This window comes from Salvelinus fontinalis, unplaced genomic scaffold, assembly GCF_029448725.1.
Source record: "Salvelinus fontinalis isolate EN_2023a unplaced genomic scaffold, ASM2944872v1 scaffold_0061, whole genome shotgun sequence".
Classification (NCBI taxonomy): domain Eukaryota; kingdom Metazoa; phylum Chordata; class Actinopteri; order Salmoniformes; family Salmonidae; genus Salvelinus; species Salvelinus fontinalis.
In genome coordinates, this window is record NW_026600270.1 from 168,792 (window position 1) to 187,783 (window position 18,992).

Genomic DNA, 18,992 nt, shown 5'->3' on the forward strand with positions numbered 1-18,992 from the left:
AGAGCCGACTACAACTCTAAAAATGAAGGGTTCAACTGGAGTTGTTCTCAGATCCCCTAAGAACCGTAGGGTTCTTGGTCAATGAAAAACAGCCCCAAAAGGTTCTTCAAAGAACTTGTTAGAAGGTGGGTTCATCGAGGAACCTCCGTTGTTGCTGGACTTCTTCCGGGAACTTCGCAATTACAACTGAAAACGATGGTGACAAGTTTGGATGCGACAACAAGTTAAAAAGGTTAAGTTGGGTTGATGTTTGGCTCTGAATATGTATCTAAATAATGTATATAATAATGATATAACATACTAATAATGAATAACGAAGACAATGATGGTTTTCTGTGAATATCTTCCATAACGTTACTATAGTTAATTACCGTAAATATTAGAAAGCCGGGTTTGACCGTCGGCGTTGTATGAGCTACAGTACAGTACCGTTATCTAGCTAGCTAACGTTATGTCCTAACTAGGCACAACTAGGTTTGGATTATTTCCCTCAACTATATTCTTTCCCATATATTGTATATCGTTTCCATAAAGCCAACATGGCTTTACACGTATTAACGTAAGTTTCCAATCTAGAGCAGTTCTCACTTTTGTGATAATGAACTAGCTAACGTTAACTAACTAACTAAGGACGGTGACCTGTCCAGACGAGATGATACAACGAACTGAATCGTCAATGGAGGTCTTCCTCTTTATATGGCCTGCTACAGCATGCAATACTATTAACTCACAAGGGGCATAACGTTACATGGACAATACAATCCCATTTTGGAAACGTTACATGGACAATACTATCCCATTTTGGAAACGTTACATGGACAATACTATCCCTTTTTGGAAACGGTACATGTACAATACTATCCCATTTTGGAAACGGTACATGTACAATACTATCCCATTTTGTAGACGTTACATGGACAATACTATCCCATTTTGGAAACGTTACATGGACAATTCTATCCCATTTTGGAAACGTTACATTTCCGCGCCCTTGGGGAGGAAATTAATATCTTAGATGGTAGCTGTAGATGGGATTCAAATGCATAATGGTCTTAATACAGTGTCTAGACTACCTCTTTTGTATAAAGGCCCTTCAGAATCCAAACACAGTATTGCCACGCAGCAAAATGTTGCGTATAATCTTTCAAGTCAGCCTGATAAAATATTGAACAATTTGTGTACAAAGATATCTTGAAATGTGATATTAGGCCTGTATTACATTTACATTTAAGTCATTTAGCAGACGCTCTTATCCAGAGCGACTTACAAATGGCAGTACTGTTACTGTATGGCAGGACTGTATTGGCTAGTGCTTTCTCCAATATGTTTTTCTGTTTTACATTACATTGTATGTCGATGCCATTTATCTTTCAATATTTATTTTATATATATATATGTGTTTTAATGCTTGTATGACTATTCTTTGACACATTTTCTCTTCCTTTGAAATTCTTATAGGACAGAATATGGACACAATGCAATTGGGATCAAGAAGAAGGTACAGATATGTTGTAGGACAGCTGCATTTGAAGTGTACATTTAACCTACATAGCAGTCAATACAAACTGACATCTATTAGCATACAAATGTGTGCAAATGATCTTTTCAGATCTTCTCGGAAATGAATCAAGTCCATGGAATGGATATAGACAAAAAGATAATTCAAGGACTATCAGAGGTAGAGAGGCGAGGCAGGCGTGAGGACATCATCCTGCTATGTTGACAGTCCCTGAAGGACAATACAGAAGAGGTGTTTGCTCCTATTCCTTCCCTTTCTCTAATGTATTTTGTAATAAAATTAGCAAGTGTAGTAAGATCATTGCTTTACTTGACTAGGACTGGAGACCACAGCAGCGATTCTGCTCTTGCCCTACCTCTTCAATGAGGACCCGAGTGGCCTTTATGTCCGTGACAAGGTATGCCTATGCACCAATCATCTGTTTCTTCATAAACATAGGTGTGCATGCTTATATAAAACTACAGCTGAACATTTGTTATGTTCTTTGTTAATTGTATGTGTATTAATCTTTTCTTACTTTTGTTGACACAGATTTCACCGCTCTTCACTCCTTTACTGCACATCGGTGGAAATCCATTTCACCATGAGAGTGAAATCCCGCTGGCCTTTGATGGGGAGAACATCCACGCCCTCGAGGACGTCCCCATTGGACTTGGGGCTCTGCTAGGGCTGTATTTTTTATTTTCCCTTAAATGTCAGATAAACACTTATGTTGTTATTAAGTTACTGTGTTCTGGGGAGAAGAGAAGTTGGGGTGAAGTTACCAGGACCGGTCATAAAGATGGCAAACTTCCTAACATAACTAAGTGGATACGATGTACACACTAAAGCTGAAAAATCTGTATTTAGCACCAAGTCTACAATATTGTTAGTTTACCTATGATTTATTTTTAATGTATGTTGTTTTTATTGTACATCATTATGTATATATATTATATGTATTGAAAAGCACTATACAAAGTAAATGTATTATTTATTATGGTCTGACATGTCTGCAGAAATGTTGCAATATTGTAATGTGTTTTGTTTGGTAAATTGTTCTGTAAATATTTATTCACATTTGCGGTGCCACTAAATAAATAATGAATTATTTAAATCAATATTGTTATTAATATTATTAAAATATGTTTTTATAATGCAGGGAGGGTGGACAGGGAGTTAAAAAAAGGAACCCCAAAAGGTTCTTTGAGGAACCATGATAAGGGGTTCTTCAATGAACTTTTAGGGGTTCCCACAAAAGGTTCTTCAAATAACTTTTAGGGGTTCCCCCAGTTTCAATTTGAAAACCCCCAAAGGATACTCCAGGAATCTTTAGTTTTTAGAGTGTATATTGATAAAAGTTACCTTGTCCGAGAGACATTTACATAGTTATACACAGCCCCTTTAGGGATGACTATTATAGGGCAAAATAGCAGCCACAACAGACAGACCTGATATTGCCCCTAATTCAGTCCTCACGTGCTGAGTGGGTACGACCAAAGTTATTCTGTTTAGCTGCACTTTGTAGTACATTTTTACACTATAATAAATGTTTCTGATGCCACATCGCCCGTTTTTAAAGGGAGTCGTTGTTTTTTAGAGGCAGTCGCTATTTAGCTTTTTGTCTGAAAGTATTTTCTCAACTGCGATACCAACTCCAGTCAACAGATGGCGATGTGCGTCTTTCAGGTGATTCTGCCACTGTGACGTATAATCTAGTGGACGGGACACTTCTTCAACATCAACAGCTAATCAGCCACATTGTTTCACTCTAACTTGCTAGGTTTAATTAATCAATCTAGCAACTCCTCTCATACTGGGAATAATTACAGGTGCACCTTACTAGCTTATACTATATCATACATGGTCTTAACTAGTAAACACAGATTCCAGTTTTCATCCAGTTCACATAGATAGGTGTTAGCTCAGCCCTCTTCACACCTCCAAGGTTTCCCCTCACCCCTCACACAGGAATACACACTCAGAGCCTATGAGGCTTTTATAAAAACTCCACTTGTTTCGCTCACCTCATTCTTTTTTAAAACTACGTTTGAGATGTGGTATCCACTCGGCTCGCTGCCTCTCAGATCAAAGGTGGGTCCATCTGCTCCGTTCCCGAAGTGTGGTCTCCCTAAGATCCCAAGTGCACAATTTACCCAGATCGTCAGAAGCGGTCACCAAGTGAAGATTCACATCCCCATCACCAAATGTGGTTGTTAATTTCTTTAATATCAAATGAGCAGACAAACTTATCACAAAAGTCAAAGTTATTCTTAAACTAAATCTTTATTCACTTAAGGGAGCAGGTCAATACAACACACACATATAAAGTGAATCAATTGAGTGCTCTACGATAATGACGGCTGGTTGACGAATCACCCCCAGAAGATTCATTGAGAGCCATGAGACAAAAGTACAAAGGTATTTTATAGCCAAGATACACCCCTTTCAACCTACATGACCAACAACAGATGTATAGAATGGGTCACAAGGTTAAGATTTGTATGAAAGATACTTATAATTCACAGCAGACAGTATCTGCTGTAAAAACAGTACTCTGTGTGTAGAGACCAGGGTCTGGCCCTGGGGTCATCTCTCCCTGGTACCATATAGAACAGAAACATTAACTCATGCTCTGGAATGCGGTCTCTTTAGGTTTTAATCACCCAAAAGACATTGTAAATCTCCTGTCAGTGTTTTCTCCCAGAGGCCCATCCTCAGTAGAACACACAGACACAATAGTTCTAAGAACCCTCTATTCTGTTGCATAAAACAACCATTTGATGCAATAAAAGTATTATAACATAATGTTGCAGTTTTGCTCTCAGTGTCCACTGAAAGTTGACTAGTAACAACAACTGGGACATAAAAGTCACCCACCATGAGACCCACTAAATCTGCCCAAGAAGAGGCAAACAAAAGAACTGGTGTTACACATACTGACTAACGAGGTGACACCAATCAGTGCCTCCTACGTGCTGACGAGCTATACGTGCTAAAGTCCAACCTCAAAACATAAATGGAAAAACCAAAGCCTGTAAAACCTTCCCCCTTAAGACAACAAATAAATCCTATCATTTTTGTTGGACAAGTTTGCTAACCACCAACAGAAAACAACTTCCATTTCACATTATAATCAACCACAATGCTTCACCTTCACCAATATAAACATAGTGTCTACTGGCTGTCAACAAATAAAAACAAGAAAAAAACATTTCTAAATAATAATATACAATCGTATTATTTTTTAAATCCTTTTTCTTTCTATAGAATCCTAAAACCCACTAGCTTCTAGAACTCTCTTCTTCCTAAAACCCACTAGCTTCTAGAACTCTCGTCTTCCTAAAACCCACTAGCTTCTAGAACTCTCGTCTTCCTAAAACCCACTAGCTTCTAGAACTCTCGTCTTCCTAAAACCCACTAGCTTCTAGAACTCTCGTCTTCCTAAATACTCACTCGCTTCTAGAACTCTCGTCCCCTTGGAACGAGCCCAAACAAAACTCATCTCCAATACGGAAAAACGTGTCAAAATAAATTGTGATCCATGGCAACGCGCTGGCTAAACACAAATCTTTTTGACTGCCCATTATTGAGACAATCAGCAACCAAGTTGTCCTTACCACAGACATGTCTGATTTCAAGAGGAAACTCCTGCAATATCCTTAGTAACTTTCCACCTCACTGCGGAGCTTCTCTCTCTTTTCAGGGTTCACTAGATAGGCATGTTGTTGGATCGGGGCCCAGTCCCCAATGTCATGCTCTAGTACATTTGGGTTGGCACATCTGAGAATGAACCCTGATATTCGAAAAGCAGGGAAACAATGTCAATATAATTGTACCAAAAAATTGTCATCACTCATCGAAGTGTTGCATTTTGATTCAAGTGGGTCACCAACGTGGTAAGTGTAACACAGCTCTTTTTGTGTTAGTCACTTTTTGTTAAATCACATAAATAGTACTCTTCCATTTCAGAGCCTGGATTTTCCCCCTGAGGCTAATATCCATATCATGTTGAAATCAATAGAACAGGGGACAAACGTTTAGGGTTCTAAATTGTGACATCATTAAAATACTCCTACTACAATGTTAAAACATTCTACATTGTGACATCATTAAAATACTCCTTCTACAATGTTTAAACATTCTACATTGTGACATCATTAAAATACTCCTACTACAATGTTAAAACATTCTACATTGTGACATCATTAAAATACTCCTACTAAAATGTTAAGAGAGAACATTGAGAGAACATCTACATTGTGACATTAATTCATTGATATCATGAAACAACTCCATGTATTTTCTGATGTTTGATCAGATATCTTTTATCAGTGTATCTCTTCCCACATTGATAACAGCTATGAGGTTTCTCTCCCGTGTGTATTCTCTGGTGTACAGTCAGATGGCCAGATTGAATAAAACTCTTCCCACATTGACCACAGCTATAAGATTTCTCTCCTGTGTGTGTTCTCTGGTGTAGAGTCAGATGGTTAGATGTAGTAAAACACTTCCCACATTGATCACAGCTGTAAGGTTTCTCTCCTGTGTGTGTTCTCTGGTGTAGAGTCAAAGAGCCAGATGTAGTAAAACTCTTCCCACATTGATCACAGCTATAAGATTTCTCTCCTGTGTGTATTCTCTGGTGCACTGTCAGCTCTCCAGATTGACTAAAACTCTTCCCACATTGACCACAACTATAAGGTTTCTCTCCTGTGTGTGTTCTCTGATGAATTTTAATGCCTGATGAGGTGAATCTCTTCCCACAGTCAGAGCAGCAGTGAGTTCTCTTCCCTGTGGATCTCTGCTGGTGTTTCTTGAGGAGTTCTGATCTGGAGAGACTCTTCTCTGCCTTTTTAGCATCATGAGGTTGTTGAGGCTCCCCAGAGGATCCAGGACAGTCACGTCTCTTTCCTGTGTGAATGACAAAGTCATACAGATGGTTAAAGGCCCACAACAGCAGAAATTCACTGTAAAAGGTGATGCCAACAGCGTAGGCATGATGTTGTACAACAATTGACGTCTGTAATGAATGTAATGATTTGACATTTGTCTTAAAAGGAGCAAGAATAGTCATATATTGTCATGTTTTCACATTAGTAGTAACACCTAAGATTGTAGACTAGAAATAAGTTATTCATGTTGTTGAAACTCTAAGCAGTGTGCCTGACAACTTTTGGTCTCCAATATAGGCCCCTTTCCGTGTTGCTAAAATTGCGGCACGAGGGCGATGCAAATGCAATTTGATTGTAGAAACTCCTCCCTACTAATGAGGAAACCACTAATTATGGATGCACTATATCTGGTAATGAGGAAACCACTAGTTATGGATGTAGTATATCTGCCTGGAGCAAAAATGGTGAGCAAAGATTTTAGTTTTTCACAATGTATTCTGAATGGGAATGGGTGAAAACTCAGGGGAGTAACCTCCACTTCCAGGTTGCTTATGAGTACATTTCACACTACTTTGGATTATAATTGTAAGGCTCGTTTGAATGTCCTGCTTAATATTAATACTCTTTCTTACAAGATGGCATCTCATATGTATATACTGTATTCTATCCTATTCTACTGTATCTTAGTCTATGTATTACTCCTCTCATATGTATATACTATATAATATATGGAACGCTCCCGCTCCTCCGCTCTCTCCACTGGCTTCCAGTTGAAGCTCGCATCCGCTACAAGACCATGGTGCTTGCCTACGGAGCTGTGAGGGGAACGGCACCTCCGTACGTTCAGGCTCTGATCAGGCCCTACACCCAAACAAGGGCACTGCGTTTATCCACCTCTGGCCTGCTCGCCTCCCTACCTCTGAGGAAGTACAGTTCCCGCTCAGCCCAGTCAAAACTGTTCGCTGCTCTGGCACCCCAATGGTGGAACAAACTCCCTCACGACGCCAGGTCAGCGGAGTCAATCACCACCTTCCGGAGACACCTGAAACCCCACCTCTTTGAGGAATACCTAGGATAGGATAAAGTAATCCTTCTAACCCCCCCCCCTTAAAAGAGTTAGATGCACTATTGTAAAGTGGTTGTTCCACTGGATATCATAAGGTGAATGCACCAATTTGTAAGTCGCTCTGGATAAGAGCGTCTGCTAAATGACTTAAATGTAAAATGTAAATGTATATTCTATCCTATTCTACTGTATCTTAGTCTATGTATTACTCATCTCATATGTATATACTGTATTCTATCCTATTCTACTGTATCTTAGTCTATGTATTACTCCTCTCATATGTATATACTATATTCTATCCTATTCTACTGTATCTTAGTCTATGTATTACTCATCTCATATGTATATACTATATTCTATCCTATTCTACTGTATCTTAGTCAATGTCAAAAAAAAATCTTCCCAAGATGGCATAGCAGTTCAGAAGTCATTTTGTCCTAGTATTGTCGTGTCCTGTATATATATGTATATATTTACACCTTTCTTCGCATATCTTTTATATATTTTATTAGAACTCAACTACAAAAAGCTTTCCTGCAACCCGCCTCACCAATTACACAAAAAAAGTATTATTTACCTCAAATCTGAAAATCCACAATAGAAGCTAGCCAGAAGCTAACCAGAAGCTAGCCAGAAACTAGCCAGAAGCTAACCAGAAGCTAGCCAGAAACTAGCCAGAAGCTAGCCAGAAACTATCCAGAAGCTAACCTGAAGCTACCCAGAAGTTAGCCGGTTTACTGGCTAACGTTAGTATTTCAGCTACCCACATTTTGTGGTCATCAGCTATTCCTTTAGCTCGATAATCTATCGGCACTTTTGTACAACGCGACTCAGACCAGAACATACCGGACCGATTTTCTCAATATCCCCGGATTTCAACCGCAAGCTCTGGACATTTACACCTTGATTTCGCAGCTAGCTAGCTGCAAACCCTGTGACTATTGGCTTACGTCGATCCCGGAGCAAACTTAAATTATTCCGGAGCTAGCCAGCTGAAGAGTTCCATCAGCCATTCCCGGGCTACAATCACCTATCCGGACCCCCTTTTTTTTTTTACTACAAATGCGGAGCCCGACCAGGCCTTCACGACTGACTACCGACGTTATCTGCCCGAGGGAGTTATCCAACTGGCACCTCCATCGCAACGTTACCTGAACGCTCATCTGGGGCCCGCTAATTGTTAGCTGTCTTATCGGCTGCTATCTGAATAAGTATATCGGACAATTTTTCTTGGGTGACTATATCTATTTTGCCAATCGGATTGATCCCCTCTACCACACGGAAGCCCACTAATCTACCGACGGAAACGCACGAGGTGACTAAAAATAGACCTCCATCCTATGCTATCTTGCTACCGATAGCCAGCTACCCGGCCAGCTGTCTGGATCGCCGTGACCCCAACCAACCTCTACTCACTGGACGCTTATGATCACTCGATTAAGCATGCCTCTCCTTAATGTAAATATGCCTTGTTCATTGCTGTTCTGGTTAGTGTTTATTGGCTTATTTCACTGTAGAGCCTCTAGCCCTGCTCACTATACCATATCCAACCTCTCAGTTCCACCACCCACATATGCGATGACATCACCTGGTTTCAATGATGTTTCTAGAGACAATATCTCTCTCATCATCACTCAATACCTAGGTTTACCTCCACTGTATTCACATCCTACCATACCTTTGTCTGTACATTATTCCTTGAAGCTATTTTATCGCCCCCAGAAACTTCCTTTTACTCTCTGTTCTAGACGTTCTAGACGACCAATTCTCATAGCTTTTAACCGTACCCTTATCCTACTCCTCCTCTGGTGATGTAGAGGTGAACCCAGGCCCTGCAGTACCTAGCTCCACTCCTATTCCCCAGGCGCTCTCTTTTGATGACTTCTGTAACCGTAATAGCCTTGGTTTCATGCATGTTAACATTAGAAGCCTCCTCCCTAAGTTTGTTTTGTTCACTGCTTTAGCACACTCTGCCAACCCGGATGTTTTAGCCGTGTCTGAATCCTGGCTTAGGAAGACCACCAAAAATTCGGACATTTTCATCCCTAACTACAAGATTTTCAGACAAGATAGAACGGCCAAAGGGGGCGGTGTTGCAATCTACTGCAAAGATTGCCTGCAGAGTTCTGTTTTACTATCCAGGTCTGTTCCCAAACAATTTGAACTTCTACTTTTAAAAATCCACCTCTCTAAAAACAAGTCTCTCACCGTTGCCGCCTGCTATAGACCACCCTCTGCCCCCAGCTGTGCTCTGGACACCATATGTGAACTGATTGCCCCCCATCTATCTTCAGAGCTCGTGCTGCTAGGCGACCTAAATTGGAACATGCTTAACACCCCAGCCATCCTACAATCTAAGCTTGATGCCCTCAATCTCACACAAATTATCAATGAACCTACCAGGTACCACCCCAATTCCGTAAACACGGGCACCCTCATAGATATCATCCTAACCAACTTGCCCTCTAAATACACCTCTGCTGTTTTCAACCAAGATCTCAGCGATCACTGCCTCATTGCCTGCATCCGTAATGGGGCAGCGGTCAAACGACCTCCACTCATCACTGTCAAACGCTCCCTGAAACACTTCAGCGAGCAGGCCTTTCTAATCGACCTGGCCGAGGTATCCTGGAAGGATATTGATCTCATCCCGTCAGTAGAGGATGCCTGGATATTTTTTTTAAATGCCTTCCTCACCATCTTGAATAAGCATGCCCCATTCAAGAAATTTAGAACCAGGAACAGATATAGCCCTTGGTTCTCTCCTGACCTGACTGCCCTTAACCAACAGAAAAACATCTTATGGCGTTCTGCATTAGCATCGAACAGCCCCCGTGATATGCAACTTTTCAGGGAAGCTAGAAACCAATATACACAGGCAGTTAGAAAAGCCAAGGCTAGCTTTTTCAAGCAGAAATTTGCTTCCTGCAACACAAACTCAAATAAGTTCTGGGACACTGTAAAGTCCATGGAGAATAAGAACAAGCTCTTCAACCGATCGTTGCCTGCACCTGCCCGCCTGTCCAACATCACTACTCTGGACGGCTCTGACTTAGAATATGTGGACAACTACAAATACCTGTTATAGACTGTTATAGACCACCCTCAGCTCCCAGCTGTGCCCTGGACACCATATGTGAATTGATTGCCCCCCCCCCATCTATCAGAACTGGTCGTCTAGTACGTTGGGAACAGAATAAAAAGGATTTCTAGGCGTGGTAGGATAGATTCGAGGCATAATGTACAGACAGGGGTATGGTAGGGTGTGAGAACAGTGGAGGTAAACCTAGGCATTGAGTGACGATAAGAGAGGTTGCATCTCTGGAGGCACCAGTTATGCTAGGTGAGGTCACCGCATGTGTGGGAGGTGGGACAAAAGAGTTCTCTGAGGCATGTTGAGTGGGACTAGAACATGAAAACGGTTTTCCCAGCGTAACATAAGGAGCCACTAAATGATAAGTGGGTGGAGTGCATTTCAGAATACAAAAAAATTGTCCGACAGCAATATCCCGTATTTAAGTTGAAGTTCATCATATGACAAGCGTAACGTTATGACTATAACTACTGTTCCCTGAAGGAGGGAAACTAGGTACAACATACGATCAAATCCACGCCTTGCTGGAAGCCCCACCACCCACAGGTGATGAGAGGCTTGGATTTATTCTGCTCTTTAATACCGCTCTTCACCGACACAGGAAAGGGCGGGGACAAACAGGTGTTGTACCTCATTTCCCTCCTTCAGGGAAGTGCAATTATAATCAAAGTTACACTTCCTTTCAGTCACTCAACTTCGGTACAACATACTATGGGGAAATACAATCATTCCCCATGCCGACCCAAACGGATACTAAATGAAACAGCCCCCTGCAGACCACCCAGACTTGACCCTACAAGATGCGTCAGTTTTGTCAATTTATTAATTGTCTTTTGTTTGAAATAGTCTATCTATCTGTAGACTATTAGTCTACTACTGAAAACTTAAGTAGCAGAACGGCAGAATTTACGAAGTCCAGCAGTGGAGGGGCGGCTCCCTCTGGTCGGGTTATAGTGACGACCGGCTCCCTCTGGTCGGGTTATGTTGACGAGCGGCTCCCTCCGGTCAGGTTATGTTGACGACCGGCTCCCTCTGGTCAGGTTATGTTGACGAGCGGCTCCCTCTGGTCGGGTTATGTTGACGAGCGGCTCCCTCTGGTCAGGTTATGTTGACGAGCGGCTCCCTCTGGCCGGGTTATGTTGACGAGCGGCTCCCTCTGGCCGGGTGGTGTTGACGACGGGCTCCCTCTGGTCGGGTTATGTTGACGACCGGCTCCCTCTGGTCGGGTTATGTTGACGACCGGCTCCCTCTGGTCGGGTTACGTTGACGACCGGCTCCCTCTGGTCGGGTTATGTTGACGACCGGCTCCCTCTGGTCGGGTTGTGTTGACGAGCGGCTCCCTCTGGTCAGTTTATGTTGACGACCGGCTCCCTCTGGTCGGGTTATGTTGACGAGCGGCTCCCTCTGGTCGGGTTATGTTGACGAGCGGCTCCCTCTGGTCGGGTTATGTTGACGAGCGGCTCCCTCTGGTCAGGTTATGTTGACGACCGGCTCCCTCTAGTTATGACTCCGAGTCATTTGTGTGTCTTAATTATTTAATCAAACAGCGTGCTTAAAGCATCAGACAAGTTCAGTACATATAGATTTTATAAAAACACATGGGGCGATTGGTAGAAAGAACAGATGACTCTTGGTTGACCAAGATGTATTTTAGTTGGGGACAGCACTAGAACCTGATTTTGGGGATCCCAGGTGGCGCAGCGGACACTGCATCTCAGTGCTTGAGGCGCCACTACAGACACCCTGGATCAAATCCAGGCTGTATCACAACCGACCGTGATTGGGAGTCCCATAGGGCGGCGCACAATTGGCCCAGCATCGTCCGGTGTAGGCAGTCATTGTAAATAAGAATTTGTTCTTAACTGACTTGCCTAGTTAAATAAAGGTTACATTTAAATAAATAAGTAAATAGTGTTTCATGACAAACCATTTTTTACAAATCTGTCAAGGCACCAACTTTGAGAAGGGTTTAAAACAAAGGTTTCAAACCAATTCATGAATGTAATTGCATCTAGGTATGTCTTGCCATTAATGTAAAGGCATGAAAAAAAATTGGCTGAATATTATACAATGACTTATCAACAGCTCTAATAATTAGCCTCCACAGGAAATCTACACTGGCAATTCTAGAATATACGATATAGCCTAGAAACCTGGTTAAACTATCAATATGACATCATGGATGAATACTAGAATATACTATATATCCTAGAAACCTGGTTACACTATCATTATGACATCATGGATGAATTCTAGAATATACTATATATCCTAGATACCTGGTTAAACTATCATTATGACATCATGGATGGCCAGTCCTTGTATTCATAGTGTAGTGAATTCAGAGGGAAGCCCTGAGCTGAACTCAAACCTGGGTCTAGTGACCGTCAAGCCAACACCTTATAACTGTTACGCCAAGATGTCTGAACTTCTTGACGAGATCGCTAGGTGTTGGGTTACGGTTGCTACAATAGCTTTCTCAATGAATTTGAGAGTGGTTACATTTCTCCAGCCCCCATCCCTCAGCTGTTTACCAAACCAAGTCTCTTGGCAGCCATTTTGTTGCTGTTTAAATACTAGGTTGTCCCTTTAAAAAAGCCACACATCAATCAACCAATCTGAAGTTGAAACAATAACAAAGCAGTCATTCCACCACTGTTTTGGTAATAAGATGATGATGGGCCTGGAGACATTTAACTACTCTCAAATTCATAGACAGACCTATGGATGCAAGGACTGACCATCCATGATATCAACATTATAGTTTTAACAATGTTGAGGCTGTTGATTTACATTGTTTCTAAACATTGGAGTAAAAAAAGCTTATTTTGGGTTCTGATGGGGTACAACAGTTGAACTAAGCTCATGAGGCATGTGTTATATTCTCCAAGAATCAATGGCTATTACAGATTTCCCTTTTAACACCAAACATCAGTTAAACAACTGCAGAGTTTGTACCTCTGTTTTTAAGACAGTACTTACCAGTGGTAATCACGGCCCGGTTTCTCAAAACCATCTTATGGCTAAGTTCATCTTTAGAACCACTGGATGCCTTAAATTGCGTTTGGGAAATCGGGCCCAGATATCCAGTTTCTTCCTCCTCTTCTTCCGATGAGACCGTAAACTCCCCATCCTCCGCTTTCACTTCAAAAACTGAATCCTCCTCATCTTTTACTGTAACACCCTCCTCCTCTTTCACTCTGAACGCCTCTTCTTTCACTGTAACGTCTTCCTCTTCTTTCACTGAAACGTCTTTATCTTCTTCTTTCAGGGTAACAACCTCACCCTCTACTTGTTTTTGTATTGTAACATCCTTCTCTTCCTCCTCCTCTTTGATGAGAGCTTCTTTCTCCGTCCAACAGACCGTCTCTTCTTCAGCAGGAAGAGAGTAATTTAGTGAACTCATGGTCGGAGATGTTAGCTAGCTAGGCTAATGCTAACTTAACCAGCCCGCTAGCTGAATAATAACAACACCGTAAATATGAAATTAAATAGGATAACTAACTAACTAGACGACAGACAAGGGTTTAAAATACAGTGGCTAATATACACTAAAGCGTCTAAAGAGCTTTATTGGTTCGTATATTTTGTCTAGCAAGCTACCGAGGTGGCGGACTAACAGTTGCTGCTGCTGAAAGAAACGTTCCGTCCACTAGATTATACGTCACACTAACAGCATTGCGTTTCGTCCACTAGATTATACGTCACACTAACAGCATTGCCTTATAATCGCACACCGATATCTGCTGACTGGAGTGGGTGACGCTCAGTCTGAACCTCTGACTGCGATGGAGATGTGCGACTTTAAGACAATGACGCTAGTGTGACGTAAAATATATATTATAATGTTCAGACAAAAAGTTAGTGTAGGAAGCATGAGTTTTTACTCACCAGTGTAACAATACAGTGTGGTTAAAGACTTAGTAACTTAGTTATGTTCACGATCTGGTTCCCTATAAGCACAACCAGTTATGTTTTTGAATTATCACATATGTATTAATTTATTTTGGGATTCTGGATAATCCAAAGCAGATTTATGGAGAATTGCTGTGGGTGAGTTCAAAATTGAATAGTCCCGGGATAGAAATATATAAAGTTGACATTACATCATAAAATCCACCTTTTAAATCATACATTAGCAATTTATGTTTTAGTAACTACTGTTGTTGGTTTGGCGTCAAATAAGCCTCTCTTTATATGTTATTTTCCAAATCTCAGTTTTCCATGTGGGTTTTATGCTAAAGTTCCCTCTTTCAAGTTGGTATCTAACTGGAAAATGCATCTTCTTTAGGAGTGCTATTTTTACCCCGTCGACTACTGATCATTCATCCACACTGTGTGTCTCATCAATGCAGGTCATTTATGACAAATGTATAAAGTACATGTTTTATAAACTCATGAACACCAGACAGTTTATTTGGCCGGTTTTGTTAGTTTAGGTGTATTATACTTCCTCGCCACCAGAGGGGGACATTGAGTAAATCTTCAGGTTAATTTGATATATTTTGATAGTAAAATGGATGACAGTTTATTCTGATGGAGTGAATATGAGACACATGTAAACATTTGATTAATTTATTATAGTAAATTATGAATTAGTAGGAATTGTTAAATCCACTATACGATCACAATGACTTTGATAGACATTTCAATATTTTTTTTGTTCGAATATTATATGGCAGATTAATGGAGAATTGCTGTGGGAGTGCTATTTATATCCCGTCACTACTGATCATTCATCCATACTGTGTGTGTCCCATCATTGCAGCTTTGTAAATAAATGAACTATCCATCCATTGCTCCTTCCTGTGTTGACTCACTGACTTGAGAGACCAGGAAGGTCACACTAGCTCGATAGGTTGATATCTAGCTCAAGCGTCACCTCATGCTTTTCATTAACTGTGTGGTTGTGTTATCTCGTGGGAACCCGTTAGCACGGTGGGCTCTGGTGCCTTCTTGCCGTGGGCTCAAAATGACAGAGGAAATCAACCTACTTGCTCCTTTTTGTTTTGTCAACTTTTCGATGGGGATGTTATGTTTGATACCGGAGGTATCATTGAATTGAATTGAATCATTGCATTGAAAGCAGTAAACTTTTTTGTGTTGATGCCTGTATCACTTTATCAGCAGCACATGATCAATGACGTCTGGAGATTCATTTCATCAAACAACCACCTGATTGGTTTGGTATTGGGCTGGTTCGACATTGCAGGCGACTGACTGATCTACAAATCACCTTACATCATAAATAACTACTCATTATTATTTATAAATCAGTCATCCAGTCACAATTCACCCACAATGCAGCATGGATTTGATGCTCTCAAACACGGCCAGTGGTTTAGTAAATGACATAAAGGCTATGCTGCTACGGTGTGGGATGTCATCTATAATAATGACATAAAGGCTATGCTGCTACGGTGTGGGACGTCATCTATAATAATGACATAAAGGCTATGCTGCTACGGTGTGGGATGTCATCTATAATAATGACACAAAGGCTATGCTGCTACGGTGTGGGACGTCATCTATAATAATGACATAAAGGCTATGCTGCTACGGTGTGGGACGTCATCTATAATAATGACATAAAGGCTATGCTGCTACGGTGTGGGACGTCATCTATAATAATGACACAAAGGCTATGCTGCTACGGTGTGGGACGTCATCTATAATAATGACATAAAGGCTATGCTGCTACGGTGTGGGATGTCATCTATAATAATGACATAAAGGCTATGCTGCTACGGTGTGTGATGTCATCTATAATAATGACATAAAGGCTATGCTGCTACGGTGTGGGACGTCATCTATAAAATGTGGCTGTTCTAAATTCTGTGTCGCTCAAAGCCTTGAGTGATGAACCTATTTTTGAGACTATTGGCTGTAAAGCATCAATGCTTCAGGAAGCTTTATTTCACCATCATGGAATCTATTTATTTATTTTATTTATTTTATTTTACCGTTATTTTACCAGGTAAGTTGACTGAGAACACGTTCTCATTTGCAGCAACGACCTGGGGAATAGTTACAGGGGAGAGGAGGGGGATAAATGAGCCAATTGTAAACTGGGGATTATTAGATGACCATGATGGTTTGAGGGCCAGGGCCATCTATCTATTTTGGATGTTGTGGATTTTCCCTGCCATCATTCTGTGTGTCTCTGCTCTTCTGATCTGCAGTCATATTTTAGTTATTTTAGTTGCAGTTAGGTGTGTATGCAGTCTGGTGATATACCAGGGCCTGGGGATGCAGTCTGGTGATATACCAGGGACTGAGGATGCAGTTAGGTTTGTACAGTCTGGTGATATACCAGGGACTGGGGATGCAGTTAGGTTTGTATGCAGTCTGGTGATATACCAGGGACTGGTGATGCAGTTAGGTTTGTATGCAGTCTGGTGATATACCAGGGACTATGCATGGAGTTAGGTTTATATGCAGTCTGGTGATATACCAGGGACTGGGGATGCAGTTAGGTTTGTACAGTCTGGTGATATACCAGGGCCTGGTGATGTAGTTAGGTTTGTACAGTCTGGTGATATACCAGGGACTGGGGATGCAGTTAGGTTTGTACAGTCTGGTGATATACCAGGGACTATGCATGCAGTTAGGTTTGTATGCAGTCTGGTGATATACCAGGGACTGGTGATGCAGTTAGGTTTGTATGCAGTCTGGTGATATACCAGGGACTGGGGATGCAGTTAGGTTTGTATGCAGTCTGGTGATATACCAGGGACTGGTGATGCAGTTAGGTTTGTATGCAGTCTGGTGATATACCAGGGTCTGGGGATGCAGTTAGGTTTGTATGCAGTCTGGTGATATACCAGGGACTGGGGATGCAGTTAGGTTTGTATGCAGTCTGGTGATATACCAGGGACTGGGGATGCAGTTAGGTTTGTACAGTCTGGTGATATACCAGGGCCTGGTGATGTAGTTAGGTTTGTACAGTCTGGTGATATACCAGGGACTGGGGATGCAGTTAGGTTTGTACAGTCTGGTGATATACCAGGGACTATGCATGCAGTTAGGTTTGTATGCAGTCTGGTGATATACCAGGGGCTGGTGATGCAGTTAGGTTTGTATGCAGTCTGGTGATATACCAGGGACTGGGGATGCAGTTAGGTTTGTATGCAGTCTGGTGATATACCAGGGACTGGTGATGCAGTTAGGTTTGTATGCAGTCTGGTGATATACCAGGGTCTGGGGATGCAGTTAGGTTTGTATGCAGTCTGGTGATATACCAGGGACCATGCATGCAGTTAGGTTTGTACAGTCTGGTGATATACCAGGGACTATGCATGCAGTTAGGTTTGTATGTAGTCTGGTGATATACCAGGGACTATGCATGCAGTTAGGTTTGTATGCAGTCTGGTGATATACCAGGGACTATGGATGCAGTTAGGTTTGTGCAGTCTGGTGATATACCAGGGACTGGGGATGTAGTTAGGTTTGTATGCAGTCTGGTGATATACCAGGGACTGGGGATGTAGTTAGGTTTGTATGCAGTCTGGTGATATACCAGGGACTGGGGATGTAGTTAGGTTTGTGTAGTCTGGTGATATACCAGGGACCATGCATGCAGTTAGGTTTGTACAGTCTGGTGATATACCAGGGCCTGGGCATGCAGTTAGGTTTGTACAGTCTGGTGATATACCAGGGCCTGGTGATGTAGTTAGGTTTGTACAGTCTGGTGATATACCAGGGACTGGGGATGCAGTTAGGTTTGTACAGTCTGGTGATATACCAGGGACTATGCATGCAGTTAGGTTTGTATGCAGTCTGGTGATATACCAGGGACTGGTGATGCAGTTAGGTTTGTATGCAGTCTGGTGATATACCAGGGACTGGGGATGCAGTTAGGTTTGTATGCAGTCTGGTGATATACCAGGGACTGGTGATGCAGTTAGGTTTGTATGCAGTCTGGTGATATACCAGGGTCTGGGGATGCAGTTAGGTTTGTATGCAGTCTGGTGATATACCAGGGACTATGGATGCAGTTAGGTTTGTTTGCAGTCTGGTGATATACCAGGGACTGGGGATGCAGTTAGGTTTGTATGCAGTCTGGTGATATACCAGGGACCATGCATGCAGTTAGGTTTGTATGCAGTCTGGTGATATACCAGGGACTATGCATGCAGTTAGGTTTGTATGTAGTCTGGTGATATACCAGGGACTATGCATGCAGTTAGGTTTGTATGCAGTCTGGTGATATACCAGGGACTATGGATGCAGTTAGGTTTGTGCAGTCTGGTGATATACCAGGGACTGGGGATGTAGTTAGGTTTGTATGCAGTCTGGTGATATACCAGGGACTGGGGATGTAGTTAGGTTTGTGTAGTCTGGTGATATACCAGGGACCATGCATGCAGTTAGGTTTGTACAGTCTGGTGATATACCAGGGCCTGGGCATGCAGTTAGGTTTGTACAGTCTGGTGATAT

At 41.9% G+C, this 18,992-nt stretch overlaps 1 protein-coding gene across 1 annotated transcript in view; it reads right to left on the reverse strand.

The window, feature by feature from the left end:
* The window catches only part of LOC129842686 (zinc finger protein 180-like), a 156,396-nt gene extending 142,178 nt beyond the window's left edge, over positions 1-14,218 (reverse strand). The window contains exon 1 of the mRNA XM_055911312.1: positions 13,536-14,218. Within this exon, the coding sequence (XP_055767287.1) occupies positions 13,536-13,959 (424 nt within the window). The 5' untranslated portion in view covers positions 13,960-14,218. The remainder of the gene's footprint in view (positions 1-13,535) is intronic.
* Positions 14,219-18,992: the final 4,774 nt, after the last annotated feature.